Genomic DNA, 18768 nt, shown 5'->3' with positions numbered 1-18768 from the left:
CCGGCAAAAACATTTTTAACGTCAAAAAATACTTCCCATTTCACCCATCCATTCACTTCAAAAGTTTGTCCAGTTCTCATTGAATTTATTTAAGCTATCAACTTACACAACGACAGATTCCAGCAATCAATACCTGCTAGCTAAAAGCAAATTTCCGTGCAGCTATTCTACAACTGTCTTTCCTCAATCTGAATTAATGCTCCCTCAGGTTTTTTTGTAATCTGAGAAAGACAAAGAATCTCATCAGAATTCAGTGCGCTCAACCCATTCAAGGCCTTATAACATCTCAATCAGATCACCTCGCAGTTGCCTAGTCTCCAGCTGCTGCAATTTGCAGAACTTAGGCCTTTCTTGGTAAGAGCACCCCTTCGTTCCCTCATCAATCTTGTTGCCCTTCTCTGTACTCGCTCTAGCAACTCTACATCCTTCCTAAAATGAGGCTCCCAGACCTACACGGTAGACCTGAACATCAGGCAGTCACGTTTTTGTGAGCTCCGTTATAAAAGTGCTAATTTACAGTGAAATCATGGAATTTTGAATCGGCAATGGTCTCAAACGATAGAGGGAAGTAAACTGGACTTACAGGTGACTTTTCATGAGATTTAGACAATTATTTTAAGAACTATGGACGTTTTCAAGTTTTCATATGTAAAGCTGTATAGTAATATGCTAACCGTATATGTATCGCTGCGTATAGCTATAAGTGATTTTCATTAGAGTGGACCAAGCACTTGGGAAGCCCTAATAGTAAATTTAAATAGTTTCATTCTATCACTTCCATAACCTCTTGTTGCTCATATCCATGGAAATGCTATTTATGTATGGTATAGAGTTTCTCGTTGTGCTCATTTCTCGTGTTCCCGATCAGACGCTCTGGAAACAATAGGGACGCCATATTGGCCACCACCTTGGATCGGTACCGAGAGCGACAGCATAAAGCCGTTTAATATTGACAGTTTGGTGCTACAATGTGTTAATTATTGCTGATTAGCATTAGTAGAGGCATATGATGCAAGAAAGCAAGCTTATGCAGCATCAGCCAAAAAAAAAAAAAAAAAAAAAAAAAATCACTTCCATTTCACCCCGTTCATTCAAAATACCTGTCCAGCTGAGCCTTAAATTTATTTAGGCTATCAACTTCCACAACAAGGGATGGAAGTCTGTTCCACCAAACAACAACTACCCATTGGTGCTAACTGTATATAGATACAGCAACAATATTTTAATTGCCAGTTAACTGTAATGGAGTACATACTGAAATTGGAAATGCATTCATGTCACGAGGTCGCAATGGACACCTAACCCAGATGAAAAGGGAAAAATGAGGGTTTTTCGGGGAAAAATTTAGAAAGGAAATACTAATTGGATACTTGATCAATATACATCATTAAAACAAGGAAAGTCCCCTCTATTTAAGGTACCACTTGAAAAAATTTCTGGACAAGTTGAATAAAAGCTACAAGCATCTGAACATGGCTCATTCTCGACACGTGGTATTCCTGTTTGCGTTTACTAAGTCCTGTGATCAGAATATGGCACTGGTTTAAATTGTATTTTATTCGACTGATTGTGATTACCGATGTTATCTCTACATGTGGGATAGCCCAAAACTTAATCTGGGCATAACTCAGGATCATTAACTGCACGAACTTGAGTTAGGTACCAAACACCTTTGTTCTGTGCAAAAGAATATAACAATATAATCTTGTTAATCTGAACATCTCAGAAATCCGACATTGTCAAAATGCCAGCAGAAATTGCCTCTCAAACAGAGGACTGTGCTGGACAAGAGACTGAAACCATCAATAATGATGACCCCAAAGAAGCTGCATATAATCAGAAACAACTGCCCTCATCAAAGAAAAGAAACAAGTTATGCATGGCTCCAAAGCATGAATTAGAGACCAGACCTCAGACTGACCCCACAAGACCCAACCTGAGCTACAAGCCCAAACTACAAAGCCAGTGGAAGAGGTTCAACTCCTTGATCTTATCCTGCTGGAAGGACCAGTCCCAGAACAAATCCTGTTTTTCAGAACTGAGCTTGAAAACTTGCTGAAGGAACAGAACAACCGAATTACTACATGGCTATGAGCAGATATTGTGTCCCTATGGACTAAGATGGAAAATATTCTCCACAAATCTCATATCAAGTCCGAAAAGGCCAACGCTAAATCGGAAGCATTCCTTCAAGGTGGGAAAAATGAAATACCACAACGCTCCCCGACCTATTCTGAAAGTGTTGAGGACATGTGCCTCCCTGCCAGAGAGCAGAGACAAACTGCCACCGAGAAAGACGTTACTCCCCAAACACACTTAGTGGTGCTCAAGCCCATTACACCAGACACACACACAAATCAAGTGAAGATGTTAAGAAAGCTATGATGGACTCTTTCACAGAAGACATAAAGAGCACAAGAATAAAGTCTATCAGGAAAACCCGAAACACGTGAGTGATAATTGAAACTGTGACCAGCAATGATGCTAAACGCGCATCTTAGAAAATGCCAAAATACCCACCCTTGGATTGGTAGCTCAACCACCAAGGCAGAAGGGCCCGTCCATCATGGCATATGACCTGGAAAAGGACACAACATCAACCACCATTATAGAAGAGATTTACAGACGAAACCTGCAACAAGACCTACCTACCAGAGGTTGACCCAGCAACAGCGGCACAGCCAAAATATCAGACAAAAAGCAGGAAGGTAGCACCATAAACTGGGTGACTGAACTAACCCCGGACACCTGGAGAATCCAAACGAGGCACCCCCGAATATACATAAACTGGGGAGCACATCGATACAGGGAGCATGTAGCAGTCCCAAAGTGCTTCCGACTTGGGCACACAACACATACGTTTTCCCAAACTGTGACCTGCAGCCACTGCAGGAAGAAGGGACACAGTTTCAACTCCTGCCCAAACAAAGATAAAGACCCAGTTTGTGTGAACTGCAGGGACCTGAAGATGCTGCATACACACTGCCTTTGCAATACAAACTGTCCCACTTACCTGAAAGCCAAGAGCATCCACCAGGAAAGAATCAATTATGGGAACTCTGAATAAAGGATATAACAACAAGAGTAAAATTTATGCAAATAAATGCCCAAAGAGCATATGCAGTCGCAGGCCAAATCACAAAAAAGGCAGAAGAAAACTGCGATATTCTACTAATTCAGGAACCCTACACAGTTGCAAATAGAGTCCAGGGTTATCCCTTAAGATAAAAAATTGTACAGGCAGATGATGTAACCTCCTGGGCAGTCATCATTGTGTGGAACCCGGACCTAACGATCACCAAAGTTACTCACCTCTATTCACCTTGGGCTGCCTACACCCACATTGTGTCACCTCTGGGAGTGATGTTCCTCATCTCCCTCTATTGTAGTCCAGGAGAGGACATAATATCAGCAACCCAGTACCTCAACCAAGTGCTAACCGAACTCCCAACAGACAAAGTAAGTACTCATCTCAGCTGATGTAAACTGTTGTTCCCCCTATGGTTCATCTGCACCCAGGAGTGCAGGGGGTCCAGGAACAGAGTGTGCTTGGAGGAATACATCACTGCCAGTGGACTAATAGTCCTGAATTGTCCTAACAACTTACCAACTTTTGCATCCACCCTCTGGTAGGCAACATTGGATGTGACATTGGCTACCAGGTCACTCGCCAATTACGTCACGGACTGGATGGTTCACAAGGAATGGACCACTTCAGACCATTGTGCCATTACCTTCACCATTCGGCAAGCCCTGCAGCAGTCACTGATAGCCAACTTCAAGCAGCACAGGTTTGTGGTGGATCATGCCAGATGGGATCAGTTCAAAGAGAAAATCATAATAAATACACAGAACCAACACCAGGATGGTACTCGGACAAGAAATCCTGAAGCTCACCAGTGTGCAGTGACCAAAGAAATTATAAATGCAGCCAATCAAGCCATAAAAAAGAAAAACCCGAAATCAGCAGCGGTGCCATGGTGGTCGAGAGAGTTAGACACTGGAAAGGCTATAATAATAACCAATAAGTGTTGTGTGTGTGTGTGTGTGTGTGTGTGTGTGTGTGTGTGTGTGTGTGTGTGTGTGTGTGTGTGTGTGTGTGTGTGTGTGTGTGTGTGTGTCATACACACATTTCTCATACAAATGTGTGTATGAGAAAGAGAACATAAAAGTAAAGACAAAATTTTTGCATTTACAATCGTCTCAGTAAAATCTAAACTTCTGAAGAAATGCCAAATTGCATTTAATAACTAATGGATTTGTATCCATATGCTTGTAATAACTTATATAACATGGGAACAATTACCTGGTAACTTCCAAAAGTATAAACTTGTCCTTGAGTTGTAAGAAGAGCTGTATGATAACTTCCTGCACACACAAGAATAATTGGAACAGGTAACTTCACAAGTGATGGTAATCCCCTACAAAAACATTCATTTAAAAAATATCTCTATATCCTTTCATTATCCAAATAAAAGTAACAATAATATTCCAGGAAAATTTTAATCAATTTTATAAGTTTTGAAAAAAATCATTATAAAAATATAGGAACATATAAAGACAATCTTTAATTAGTCTCCATTTGAAAACACACAACTGCTTAAATAATCATAAATTAGAAAAACTCCACGTCAATCAGAGAAATAAAGTTCTACATGACAAATATTGTCATTAATCAATAGGAAGTGCTAACATTCTATCAAATTATATCAGTAATTCTACAAGGGTGGATCAATAAATAATGCACTGTAGGCTGTAACATCTTTATTATCTGAGTTATTGTAACCATACTTCACATACATAAAATATAATCTTTCAACTTTATGAAAATATCACTCAATGTGAGAACCCATACTTGCTGCATTTTCTCCAGTGTTCTTTCCAGGAAGTGAATGCACTTAGGTAAAAACAGGAGGCTGACATTATAAAAATGAATTCCATATCACCCACAAACACCTTACCATGCCTTCAGTCAAACAAAAAAAAAAAAAAAATCTGATGGGGCGAGGTAAGAACTATAGAGGGGTAGAGTGGATGAGGCATTATGCTCTGCCCCAGCTTGGCAATCTTTGACAGTATTGTGTGTGTGTGTGTGTGTGTGTGTGTGTGTGTGTGTGTGTGTGTGTGTGTGTGTGTGTGTGTGTGTGTCCTTACATTATCCTGATAAAACTATGTCCTGCTGATTGTTCAGGTCTTTTGGTTTTCAGAGCTTGAACACCAAAAAATTATGCCATTCTGATCCTAGAAGAAGGTGGCAAGAGGTTTTGTCGATGACTTAGAAAGTTTTGCCTTTTTGTTTACAGGTTATGTCAGGTGTGCCCATTTCATGTATTGTCGTTTGGTTTGTGGGTCATAATGGAACAGCCATATTTCATCACATGTGACGACCACTTCAAAGTGCTCAGGACCACCAGCACCAAACTTCTCCAGAAAGTCAACACAGATCTTTCTTTCCAGCCTTTGTCTCTTGTGTGAGCAGCTTATGCACCCACTGAGAATTGATTTTTCTGTACCCCAGTCTGTTGATGATGGTCAAAACACTTCCCTTTAACTTTTTTACAGCATCCATCACTTGTCTGGTGGTTATGCACCTGTCATTTCAAATGAGCTGGTCAATGAGTTCTTTATTTCCACTGTCTTCCAACTCTTGGTTTGTCCTTAATGGCAAAATCACCTTCCCAAAACCACTGGAGACACCTCTGGACACTATTTCGATGGATTGTCTAGACACTCCCCCCCCCCCAGACTGTTTTCTATAAACAGATTACCTGATTACTGGCCCACTGATTACCTGATTTGAACAGGAACTCCATCACACACACACACTACTGCTAAAAATGGCTATCACTTTGTCCATCCATATCTTCAGATCTAAAAATACCAGAAAAACAATTGTAGGTGTGTTAATGGGTAATTGGTAGTACAACAAGGGTATGTCATAAATATCGCCATTCTTCCTTATGCTTATGCACGTGTGTATAATAATCGTGCTTTACTTACTGATCCCTTGTACAAATTTGTATAATACAGATTTTACCTTAAATAATTGTTTAATAACTTTTAAAATAAACAAGGAGTAAACCTATAGGAGTGAACCTATTAGAAGAAAATCATTTTTCACTTCACAATGAAAAATAAATAATAAAATAATGCCTACTTAGTATTATCAGCAAACAATTAAACTGATGCATCATGTAATAAAAAAATTAAATACACTGCTGACAACATGATTTTTGCAAAGGAGCAGATTTCATAATTTTTATTAAAAAAAGTTTTTTGTTTTGTTTTTACCCAGACTCTGGCCTTCAAATTATAATTTAATTGAAAATATACACATTATACAGGGTGTCCACAAACCTCCTTTACAAAACTAAAACATTATGTGAATAGGTTACATGATACAAAACCTGAAACTGCTCCCAGGTGACAGAGGATATTTTCATGTTTTTATTCACCAACCAGAATATGTGCATGCTGCAGACAAATTGCAGCATAACAACAGAGCTGTAATCATGGCAGAATGTGATCTCTTGCTGCAGTATACAGACCTTTCTTCTTTAAAGAGGCTACTGTCACAGACATGACTCGAATGAGTACAATGAACAATTGTACAGAGAAATAGAGTGGGCCAGTAAATCAGAATGTCTTATAATGGGGGATTTTAACTTCCCAGATATTGACTGGAACTTGTGGGTTGGTCACTTACACATTAGTCAGACTTTTGTGGATTTATTGGATGATTGTTTTCTACAGCAGCATGTTAAAGAGGCAACCAGAGAGAGTAATATTTCTTGATCTGGTTATCAGCAGTGATCATTCGTGTATTAAGAATATGCAGATAAATGAACAACTAGGTGGCAGTGATCACAGTGTACTGATGTGGGATTTACTTAAAGATTTAATTACCATCAGGGGTAAAGGAAAGGGTTTTTGTTTCCGTAAAGGTGAGTACAGTGGTCTCCGACAGTTTTTAAATTCTGTACAGTGGGACCAACTGACGATGTTACCAACAGTAAATTCTAAGTGGGAAGCATTCAAGGAATTAATCGTGGATGCTACTAAAAGTTTCATACCTATTAAGAAATATTGTTCAAGGTTTAGGCCTAAATGGTTATCTAATGAACTAATGAGATTCGTAACAGGGAAGAAAAATGCATGGGATGCATATAAATTATCAAGCGACTCAGAAGGTTATGGCAGATATAAGCTAGTCTGTAATCAGATCACAAAGAAGGTTAGGCAGGCGAAGGCAGATTATGAGAAATCCTTGGCAAAAGATGCTAAGAAAAACAGCAAGGATTTCTTTACTTATATAAACTCTAAAAGGAAGGAGATGAATCTGATTGGTCCACTTGACATCGATGGTTCGACAGTTGATGATCCTGCTCAGATAGCAAACAAACTGAATGAGTATTTTGCATCTACATTCACACATGAGGAATTATTAAGGTTTGAAAATGGCAGAAGGTTATCAAATTGTAGCAGGATACTTAATGACTTTGTAATAACTGAGAGCAAAGTGGAGGAGAAATTGTTGAAGTTAAACATAAGAAAAGCACCTGGGGTGGATGGGATCTATCCAGTTATATTAAAGGAGACGGCAAAGCAACTAAGCAAACCCTTAGCCATAATTATGAGAGCATCATTGGACTCAGGGGAGGTTCCCACAGACTGGAGATGTGCAAATGTATCCACAATTCACAAAGGGGGATTGAAGAGTGACAGGAGCAATTACAGACCAGTTAGTTTAACTTCTGTTCCGGGTAAAATAGTGGAGTCATTGGTTAAAGATGCATTGCAGGATCATCTAGATCAAGACTGCAGCAATAATTCAGACACAGCATGGGTTTGTTAAGGGAAAGTCTTGTCTGACAAATTTGATAGGATATTATGATATGGTTACAAAGGAACTGGATGCAAAAAATAATTTTGATATCATATATTTGGATTTCAGGAAAGCTTTTGACACTGTTGCACATGGAAGACTATTGTACAAATTGGAGCAGAATGGTATTAAGGGTAAGTTGCTACAATGGTTAAAGGATAGTTAAGTGGGAGAAGACAGAGGGTGGTAATCAATGGGTGCTGCTCTTCGCAGACTAATGTTATTAGTGGAGTCGCACAGGGTTCGGTGTTAGGTCCACTGTTGTTTTGTATATTTATCAATGATATTGATGAAGGTATATCAGGCTTAATGTCGAAGTTTGAAAATGATACAAAGGTTGGCAGGGTTGTTGATGACAGTAATGGCAGTGTGCTACTGCAACAGGATCTAAATAATTTGGGCAGATGGGCTAAGAAGTGGCAACTGAAGTTTAACCTTGACAAATGCAAAGTACTGCATATGGGTAAGAGTAACCCCAGAGAAACGTACCAACTGTGTGGTACTACACTTAAGGTGGTAGAAAATGAAAAAGACCTGGGAGTAATTGTGCAGTCAGATATGAAGTTTTCTGAGCAATGCAGACAGGCTGCCAGGGCAGGTCATGGGGTTTTGTCAATGATATATAAGAATTTTGCTACCAGGGAGAAGGAGGTGATTGTCCCTCTGTATAAGGGAATGGTCAGGCCACGCCTTGAGTACTGCGTACATGTCTGGAGGCCTCATTTTAGGAAGGATGTAGATTTACTTGAGCATGTACAGAGAAGGGCAACAAGATTGGTGAGGGGAATGAGGGGATCCTCTTACCAAGAGAGGCTTAAGTTCTGCAAATTGCAGTGGCTGGAGACTAGGCACCTGTGTGGTGATCTGATTGAGGTGTATAAGGCCTTGAATAGGTTGAGCATGCTGAATTCTGATGGGATCCTTCCACTTGTTCAGATTACAAACCTAAGGGGGCATAAATTCAAATTAAGAAAGGGCAGATGTAGATTAGATGTGCGGAAATTTGCCTTTAGCCAGCGGGTGGTTAATTGCTGGAACAAACTTCCATCTGTCACTGTGGAAGTTGATAGGTTGAATAAATTTAAGGAGGAACTGGACAGGCATTTGGAGGGAATCGTGTAATTTTTTTTTTTTTTTTTTTTTTTTTTGGCTGATGCTGCATAAGCTCATACACTTGCTTTCTTGCATCACATGCCAGTACTACTACTACATCATGTATCTGGACATGTTACTGAATTTCCTCATTCCCCACCTGCAGGATCACAATGATGGCTGCTTGTTTTTTCAACAAAGTGGAGCTCCAACATATTACCACAAAGAAGTTCCTGCATACCTGAACACATCATTTCTAGGGAAGTGGATTAGAAGAAGAAGACTGATTTTTTGTCCCCAAGATCCCCCTGATCTGACCTGTACTTTCAATGGGTTCATGAAAGACCAGGTGTATGTGCCACCTAAGTCAGGAACCATTATTAAAAAATGATTTATGAAGAAATTGGCAGTATTGACAGGGATATGTTGTACCAAATATGGGAGGAATTGGGTTACAAGTGGGACATCTGCAGAGTAAAGATGCTATAAACACCTCTAATTAAAACTCAAATATATCCTATACTGCCTGGATGTGGTTTCAGGTTTGTAACACATACCCTATTCACACAATTTCAGATTTTTTAAGAATATTCCTCAAAGAATATTCAACAAGAGGAATATGTAAAGAATGCATATTCCTCTTGTTGAAAAGATTTAGATTTATTAGGAGATGCTATTGTCAGACACATAGATAACATACTTTGCAATAAAGATAGCTGGACTACAACCAGGGTATGTCTGCCAGGAGCAAAACTAGAAGTGCAACAAACAGATTGTATGTTTTTAAGAGATCCAAAAAGAGCATTACTATTCAAGTAAGACAATGGCAAGATAACTGAGGAAGAAATGCAAGAGTGAATCTTAAAACCATTAACCCTTTCACAAATGCAAATATATACAGAATTTCCTACGTTCGCTCAAAGGAAAGCATGTGAATATATGAACATGTTTTGAATGTTGTTTCAATTATATCTGTATACATAGAGTTGTCTAGAAATTCCACAAGGTGTGGTGCCATCTATTAACTATGACATTTTAGTAACACTAAACATTTTTATACTTATGATAGGTTTGAAAATCAGAGTAGTAGAATGCAACCTTTCCAAAAGTTTTGAGGCAATGTGGGCTTACACAAGCAAGCTGAAATTCTATGGAATCCAGATCCAAAATTTGATGAATCTGAATCAAATAATATATACATAAGTACACATATAAAGCAAAAGTTTTTATACTATCAAAAAATAAATAAATAAAAATTAATCTTTTTTTTTTATTATTTTATTTTTTTTTTGGCACTACTACTCTATATTTGGCAATAATAAGTCAAAACAGGAAAAAAAAAAAAAAAAAATATTCCCAGTTTGTCATTTTTCAAAAAACTGTAAAAAAAAAAAAAAAAACACTCCATTTGGCATAATGGCATGCATACTGTCCAAAAACTCAGCTGCAGAAGAATTATAGGTTCCTTAGCAAAAACTGATGACAATAAATGGATTTTTAACTGATAGAAAGAGAAGCTGAAAGTTCATCCATCTTAATGTTTTCATCTATGTCGGATGAAAGAATTAAAGCAGTACAAGATGCTTTTTCACGAAGTCTTAATAAATCCATCAGTGTGTGTGTGTGTGTGTGTGAGAGAGAGAGAGAGAGAGAGAAAGAGAGAGAGAGAGAGAGAGAGAGAGAAACTGGACTGATTTACCGTTTTTATTAAGCAAGAGAATCATGATAAAAGGGTGGAGTTCGCCAAGAAAATATTATTTGGTCAGATGAAGCCATTTTTCACATTGGAAACTTCATTAACAGAACAACAGCCTTTATTGGGACCATACTGGGACCACAAGAAACTGCAGAAAAGTCAAAATCAACAAACATTTTCAGTCCATGCATTTTGATAGATACCAGGAATTCAAAAAAAACCTCCTTATGCTTAAAAATTTTGTTTTTCCCAAAGTTAAGTATTACCCAACAAAGATGTGGCATCCGCATCATGCAGAGGAAGGGCCAACCCTCTTTGTCAACAGCAGATAATACTAGGTAGTAGTAGATAACTGTCATCACCCAATGCAATAATACCACTTTGTGCATCCTGCACAAAATTGCAAACATTCATTTCTCCTACAGAGGGACTGATAGATGTAGTTAAACGAGTGGCCTAAAAGTTTCCTGATGTGACCTCAAATGATTCTGGGGATAGGTCAAAGAAAGTTTAGCAAAGAAAGCCAAAAACTATTGATGAAGTAGAGAAAATCATCAGGAAGGTGACTCACTCTGTTCCTGCAGACTTTTACATTCAGTAGAAATGAAGCGGATCAACTAAAAAAGGTTCTTGACAAACTGGTAACTATGTTGGGATTTGAACATATATAAAGTAAATGGTATAAAATTGTGTGACAAAACACTGCTTGAATGATTCTTTTAGATTTCATGGTACTTCAACAAATACCTCATTATGTTTTGAAATATTAAAAAAGAGAGTGACCATCATATCACCCTTATAAATATTAAATTCTTTATATCAGAAGTGCAGTGTACATGTGGTAAACAAGTGCAATGAAACAGGACAACAATGGGACCCATAAACACTGACATTCTTCTATTGAACAAATGTAACAGAGCATATGTGCAGAATGCACTACTCCTCATGCTATGCTACTCAGAAGTAAAAGTAAAGTGCAGCCATTATCAACCCACTGCAGGATGGAAGCCTCCTCAACAATTCTTGCTGAGGGAAATGGACCATAATCTGCCACGATGGTCCAGTGCGGGTTGGCAGATTGACCGTATTCAGCAGTCAGGGGCTTGAAACCCCGGTCTACTCAAAGAGCGTGTGCTACTGCACTCCCGCTCCTGCCCACTCGGCTACGGAAGTCTAAGTGCTCTTTTTAATATGTGCCTTAAATGAGATCTGATAGATTTATGCAAGTGGTATTCCTCATATTATATATTGCTATTCATGAATTCTGCAATCACATTCTGGAAAATTTAGTGTAGCCTTTTCCTGAGCTACAAAGTTAAAAAAAAAAAAAAAGCACTCAACTCAGGGGGGGGGTGCAACAAAGGTTCCTTTTGGGGTTTAACAAACAGTCATGAACATAGGGCTCCAAAATCAAATTTTGAACTGGGAGCCCCCACAAGAGTTTGCTAAGCTATGACACTATGTTATTACAAATGCAACAAATTAAATCCTGCAATAAAATATAAATATGAAGTATATTTGTGAAAGTCCATAACCTACCCTTTTTACATCATTTTCTATGGATAAACTACTTCTAAGATGTATGTTTTCACTTTACATGACATGACAATTTCCAGGAATTGATATATTACAAGGTATCATTCTAGCTACTTAATTAATTAGAATTATAACCATAATATATGAATATTTATATGTAATACATAAAATATAATTCCAATCAAAATTTAAAAAAATAATAATAATAATAAAATAAATTTCTTACCTAACAATAAAATCCCCCTGTCCAAGTTGCCCATACTGATTGCTTCCAAAGGTATATACCTCCCCATTCTGAAGTAGTAATACTACATAAATAAATAAATAAATTGTTTGATGTTTTAAATGTATAGTGGAATTTATATGAAAATTAAAAATCAACCATCCATAAAAAAAAAAAAATTCACAGGTTTAAGATGCATTAAGAGAAATCAGGTGGCATAAACAAATGGTTCCAAACATTATAAAAAAACCCCTCTAGAGCCCAGTGAAGGCTTCATTCGGCCTCTTCCTAGCTAAGTGAATATTAAGATTGTACCTGAGCTCAGTGAACATACAGATCCAGATCTCCCTCATGCACCTTCATCATCACACTGAATATTTTTACAGATAATAACACATCTTTTTTTTTTTTTTCATCTATTGTGCTAATCAGCCCTATCCAACTACTTAGTTTACAAAGAATGAATAGTTGTGCTACTTTGAGAGTGACTTGTATTTGTTTGTTTGTTTGATTCCTAGTACAAAATTTAAAAAAAATTTTTGACTCACCCAGAAAAACTGGAAATCCCTGTGAACTTGTGCCACAAATTTGGACTGCTCAAAGGTATTGGGATGAGATCCTTCAACCCTTCTTGGGACTACTTTTTCAATAGGGCTATAAACTCTGAATTCATTTTCATGGATGATAATGCTCTTTTACCCTCATCTCTCCAAAAAATTCCTTCGGTGCAAAAATATTTTTCAGATCAGTGACCAACCATATCTCTACATCTAAATCAAATTTCTTTATGAAAGGTCATGTCATCAACTTGGTAAACAACATGAGAACTCATTTTGAGGGTTGCTTCGTTGATGGGAATGTTCACCTTAAATGCCTAAATTATGTCAGAACTGATCAGAACTTGAGTTTGGGTAGGTGTGATTAGAATTTGTAAACTTTTTAACATTCTTTCTAAACTACTTAGTTTACAAAGAATGAATAGTTGTGCTACTTTGAGAGTGACTTGTATTTGTTTGTTTGTTCGATTCCTAGTACAAAAGTTAAAATTTTGAATTAGGAATGATACAAGGACTAATAGATTAACAGTAGCCACTGGCAGAGGTGAAAGTGATTCGTGCACTGCTTCTATTGGAATGAGCAGCAACCTAGAAAACAAGATGCAGGGTATTTCAGAGACTGCTGGGAGTAATTGCTGTACAAGTAAACACATGGGTTGTGTTAGGGTAGCTAAAAATAGGAACAGGTGCAAATATACTTGCGTATACACCAATGCTGGGAGTTTAGTAAATAAATTTGATGAATTCGAGGTATTGCTCAAAACATCAAAGGCAAATATTGTTGGGATATCAGAGATGTGGTGTCACACAGATATAAGGAATGCAGAAGTGGAATTTGGGGAGTACAATGTGTACAGAAAAGATAGACAGGATAGGAAGGGAGGAGGGGTTATGCTATTAATTAAGAAACATATAAAATCCAAGGAAGTGAAACCAGTAGACATCGCTAGACAGTGCAGTGTCGAGTCAGTTTAGTGTGACATAAGCATTGGGAGATCAAAATTGAGAGTAGGAATGTGTTATAAGCCTACTGACTCTGATGAGTGTAATAAGAAACTGTACAGGAAAATAGAGTGGGCCAGTAAATGAGAGAGTCTTATAATGGGGGATTTTAATTTCCCAGATATTGACTGGAATTTGTGGGTTGGTCACTCACACTAGCAAGGCTTTTGTAGATTTATTGGATGATTGTTTTCTACATCAGCATGTTGGGGAGGCAACTAGAGGGAATAATACTCTTGATTTGATTATCAGTAGTGATTCTTCATGCATTAAGAATCTGCAGATAATGGATCCACTAGGTGGCAGTGATCACAGTGTGCTGAAGTGGGATTTACTCAAAGAGATAACTACCATCAGGGGTAAAGGGAAGGGTTATTGCTTTCGTAAAGGCGACTACGATGGTCCGAGACAGTATTTAAATTCTATATGGTGGGACCAACTGATGATGTTACTAACAGCAAATTCAAAATGGGAGACATTCAAAGAATTACTCTTGGAAGCTACTAGACTTTTCATACCAACAAAAATATTGTTCAAGATTTAGACCTAAATGGATGATGAACTAATTAGACATGTGACAGAGAAAAAAATTCATGGAATACACATAAATTAACGTGTGACACAGAAACCTATGACAGATATAAGCTGGTCTGTAACCAATCACAAAGGAGATTAGGCAGGCAAAGGCAGATTATGAGAAATCGTTGGAAAAGGATGCAAAGAAAAACAGAAAAGATTTCTTTACCTATGTAAAAACTCTAGAAGGAAAGGGATGAATCAGATTGGTCCACTGGATATTGATGGTTCAACTGTTGATGATCCTGCTCAGGTGGTTAACAAACTAAATGACTATTTTGCATCTACATTCACACATGAGGAGTTATTCAGCGAGGGGAATTCCAGAGGTGTATTAAACTCTGGCAGTGAGCTAGATCATTTTGTAATAACTGAGAGGAAAATGGAGGAGAAATTGTTGAAGATAAACATAAAAAAGGCACCCGGGGTGGATGGGATCTATCCAGTTATGTTAAAGGAGGCAGCAAAGGAAGTAAGCAAACCCTTAGCCATAATTATGAGAGCTTCTTTGGACTCAGGGGAGGTACCCATGGACTGGAGATGTGCAAATGTGACCCCATATTCACAAAGGAGGATAAAAGGGCGACGCAAGTAATTATAGCCTATTAGCTTAACTTCTGTTCCAGGAAAATTAATGGAGGCACTGGTTAAAGAAGCACTGCAGGATCATCTAGACAAGACTTCAGTTATAGCTTGGACACAGCTTGGTTTTGTTAAGGGGAAGTCTTGCCTGACCAATTTGATAGGATCACAAAGGAACTGGATGCAAAGAATAACTTTAATATCATATATTTGGATCTTAGAAAGGCTTTTGATACTGTTGCACACGGAAGACTGCTGAACAAACTGGAGCAGTGTGGCATTGGAGGCAAAATGCTGCTATGAATAAAGGGATGGTTGAGTTGGAGAAGACAGAGAGTGGTAATCAATGGACACTGCTCATTGTGGACTAATGTTATTAGTGGAGTCCCTCAGGGTTCGGTGTTTGATCCATTGTATTTTCTGTATTTATAAATGATACTGATGATGGTATATCAAGCTTAATGTCCAAGTTTGCAGACGATATGAAGGTTGGCAGGATTGTTAAAGACACTAATGACAATGCACTGCTGCAACAGGATCTAGAAAAGTTGAGTAGATGGGCTGAGAGGTGGCAAATGAAGTTTAACATTGACAAATGTAAAGTACTATATATGGGAAGCAGTAACCCCAGAGTAACGTATCAACTCTGTGGTACTACACTGACAGTGGTAGAGAATGAAAAGGACTTGGAAGTAATGGTGCAGTCAGATATGAAGTTTTCTGAGCACTGCAGACAGTCTGCAAGAGTAGCTCATGGTGTCTCGTCAATGATGTACAGGACTTTTTCGAGCAGGGATAAGGAGGTGATTATCCCCTTGTACAAGGCAATGGTCAGGCCACACCTTGAGTACTGTATACAGGTCTGGAGGCCTCATTTTAAGGATTTAGATCTGTTGGAACAAGTACAGAGAAGGACAACAAGATTAGTGAATGGAACAAAGGGTTGCTTTTACGAAGAAAGGCTTAAGTTTTGCAAATTAGTGTCTGGAGACTAGGCAAGGGCGAGGATTGAGGTTTATATCTGATTGAGGTGTATAAAGCCTTGAATGCTGATGGGATTCTTCCTCTTGCTCAGAATAATCACCTGAGAGGGCATAAATTCAAATTGAGGAAAGACAAATGTAGGATAGATGTGCAGAAGTTTGCCTTTAGCCAGCGGGTAGTTGGTTGGTGGAACAGACTTCCATCCTTTGTTGTGGAAGTTGATAGCCTAAATAAATTTAGGGCTGAGCTGGACAGGTATTTGGAACGAATGGAGGGGTGAAATGCGAGCGTACTTTTTTTTTTTTTTTTTTGGCTGATGCTACATAAGGTTGCTTTCTTGCATCATATGCCTCTACTAATGCTAATTCATAAAATAGAGGAATATTTCATGATATTTAATACCAAATAATTTATGGGGCATATTTATTTTCAAACTCAATATAATAATGCCATATTAACACAATTTTCAAAAAATATTTGATAGAATTATATCAAGTACATATTCTTCTAGGTAACTAAGATTTTCTTGATTGCTTAGCTTTCAGACACCAGAATATCTTATAATTCCACACACAGACATTTAGTTGAAAAAATTGGAATTAGATAAATAAAAAATATATAATAAAAATGTTTCATAAAAAAAATTAGATAAAGTATTGGAATTTACACATATCGCATGGAAAAGTGACAACTCAAATTGCTGAATTCCAGTTAATATAATAGGAGGATGCACAAGCTTGAACTCTACATCCTGGAAAAAACTACATATATATAACTACAATTTTGAGCCAGTAGAGTGCAGTTGTGTTGCTTTTCCTCTAAGTAAGTATTGCCACTGGTCACAGTAGAAACAGACAAGATTATCTTTGTTGCGCAGGTTAAACGACACTTTTTTTTTTTTAATTGTGACTGGGTGACAGGGGTGATATTTTCTTATTCTATTACAAATCTAAATTAAACAGATATAACTTTACAATTTCAGAACTTAAAAGTGATAAAGTATAAAGTACAGCGGGCCCTCATTATAACGTGGGCCTGCTGTACTTTTACACTGTTCTTATATTATAACCCGTATCTGACTATAGCCTTGTCACAAATCGCTATAACGCTCTTTTTCAGATTGCATTTTTGGCATATTTAACGAAATCGTTTCATTTCAAGGAGTTAATAGCTTGAAAATTAATAGCAAAACAGCATTAAAACGTTTCCCACGTCGACTTGAGAAATTTTCCCGTGCTTAGTGAAATTTTCTCGCACGCTAATTTAATTGCAGTACAGTGACTTGTTATGTAGTTCCAAGATGAACATTTTAAAAAATGATCAAGTATATTGCTTGTAATATTTGCGTTATATGCATTTATCTGAAGTCTAATCATCACTCAGTACAGTATTAGACATCATGCGTAATGGACAGTTTACTCGAACATCGTATCATAATTAATGCAACCAACGCAGTCACATTTTCGAAGAGTTAATAATGGCGGACAAGAATGAAAAAGCAACAAGGTCTGGATGCAGTACGAATACTAAAAATGTAAAAAAAAGACTGAATTTCAAAATTAAATGAGAGAGAGAGAGAGAGAGAGAGAGAGAGAGAGAGAGAGAGAGAGAGATTAGCCTACATGATAATCTAAAGAAAACTCACCTAAAAAAAAAAAAAATGTGGAACCATTTAAAACTAGTAAGGGCTGGATGAATAAATTTAAAATCAAGGAGAAGCCGCAAGTGCAGATCAAGGAGCTGAAACATTCAAAAAAGAACTTGTTAAAATTATTGAAGAGCGGCATTATGTGTTATATTTCTCAACAAGTTTTTAACATAGATGAAGCAGGACTTTTTGTAAACGAATGCCTAAAAGAATTTTCATATTGAAAGAAGAAAAAAACATGCCAGGTTTCAAAGTGACGAAGGATCGGTTGACTTTATGGTTGGGTGGTAACGCTGCGAGGGATTTAAAATTAAAACCCCTTTCCATTTACCAGGAAGAGGGCCAAAGTACAACTCAAAATCGACACATTTTTCATGATTAAATTCATCAATTAGATTAAATCAATTAAAATCAATTTAGATAATTAAATTCATGATTTTAATTGGAATTTTAAGTTTAATTTTGATATGTAAGTAGTTACCACATAATTATATACGTATGTAATACAAAATATTTTATATGTACAAATATTTGAATATTAAATATTTTGACCCACATTTGTGCATCTTTTCACTACCGTTTATCATTGATTAGGAAATATCCTATGGCACCCACCGCAACTAACAAATACATATGTTACCTTGTGGGAATGTGGTGCTCACTTAGCGTGGATTCACTTAGCACTCTGTTTTTTCAGAACGAATTATCAGTGTTAAGCGGGGGGGGGAGTCACCTGTGCAGTGTTTATTCTGGCATGAGGATGAAGGTAAACGGGGAACTATAGAAATAGACACTTGCGTTTACAAATATTTAGAGACTGTCAGATCCGTGAACAGTACTAATCTTGAGATTTCCTTCTACTCAGACAACTGCAGCAGACAACAGAAGAATAAATTCACTGTTGCCATGAACATGCAGGTTGTATCTACGTTGAGTATTCAAGCTGAGTCCATCACTCAAAAGTTCCTAATTACAAAGCATATGCAA

At 37.5% G+C, this 18768-nt stretch overlaps 1 protein-coding gene across 4 annotated transcripts in view; it reads right to left on the bottom strand.

Moving 5' to 3' along the window:
* hiw (MYC binding protein highwire) overlaps window positions 1–18768 on the bottom strand; it is a 1043263-nt gene that overhangs the window by 760999 nt on the left and 263496 nt on the right. For all 4 annotated transcript variants that reach the window (XM_090372846.1, XM_090372865.1, XM_090372875.1 and 1 more), the window contains exons 20-21: window positions 12436–12517; window positions 4307–4421 (exon numbers count right to left, since the gene is read on the bottom strand). In XM_090372846.1, the coding sequence (XP_090228972.1) occupies window positions 4307–4421; window positions 12436–12517 (197 nt within the window). The remainder of the gene's footprint in view (window positions 1–4306; window positions 4422–12435; window positions 12518–18768) is intronic.

This window comes from Mastigoproctus giganteus, chromosome 1 (genome assembly GCF_048544385.1).
Source record: "Mastigoproctus giganteus isolate SK-2022 chromosome 1, ASM4854438v1, whole genome shotgun sequence".
Lineage (NCBI taxonomy): Eukaryota > Metazoa > Arthropoda > Arachnida > Uropygi > Thelyphonidae > Mastigoproctus > Mastigoproctus giganteus.
This window is presented reverse-complemented; position numbering and strand designations above follow the sequence as displayed.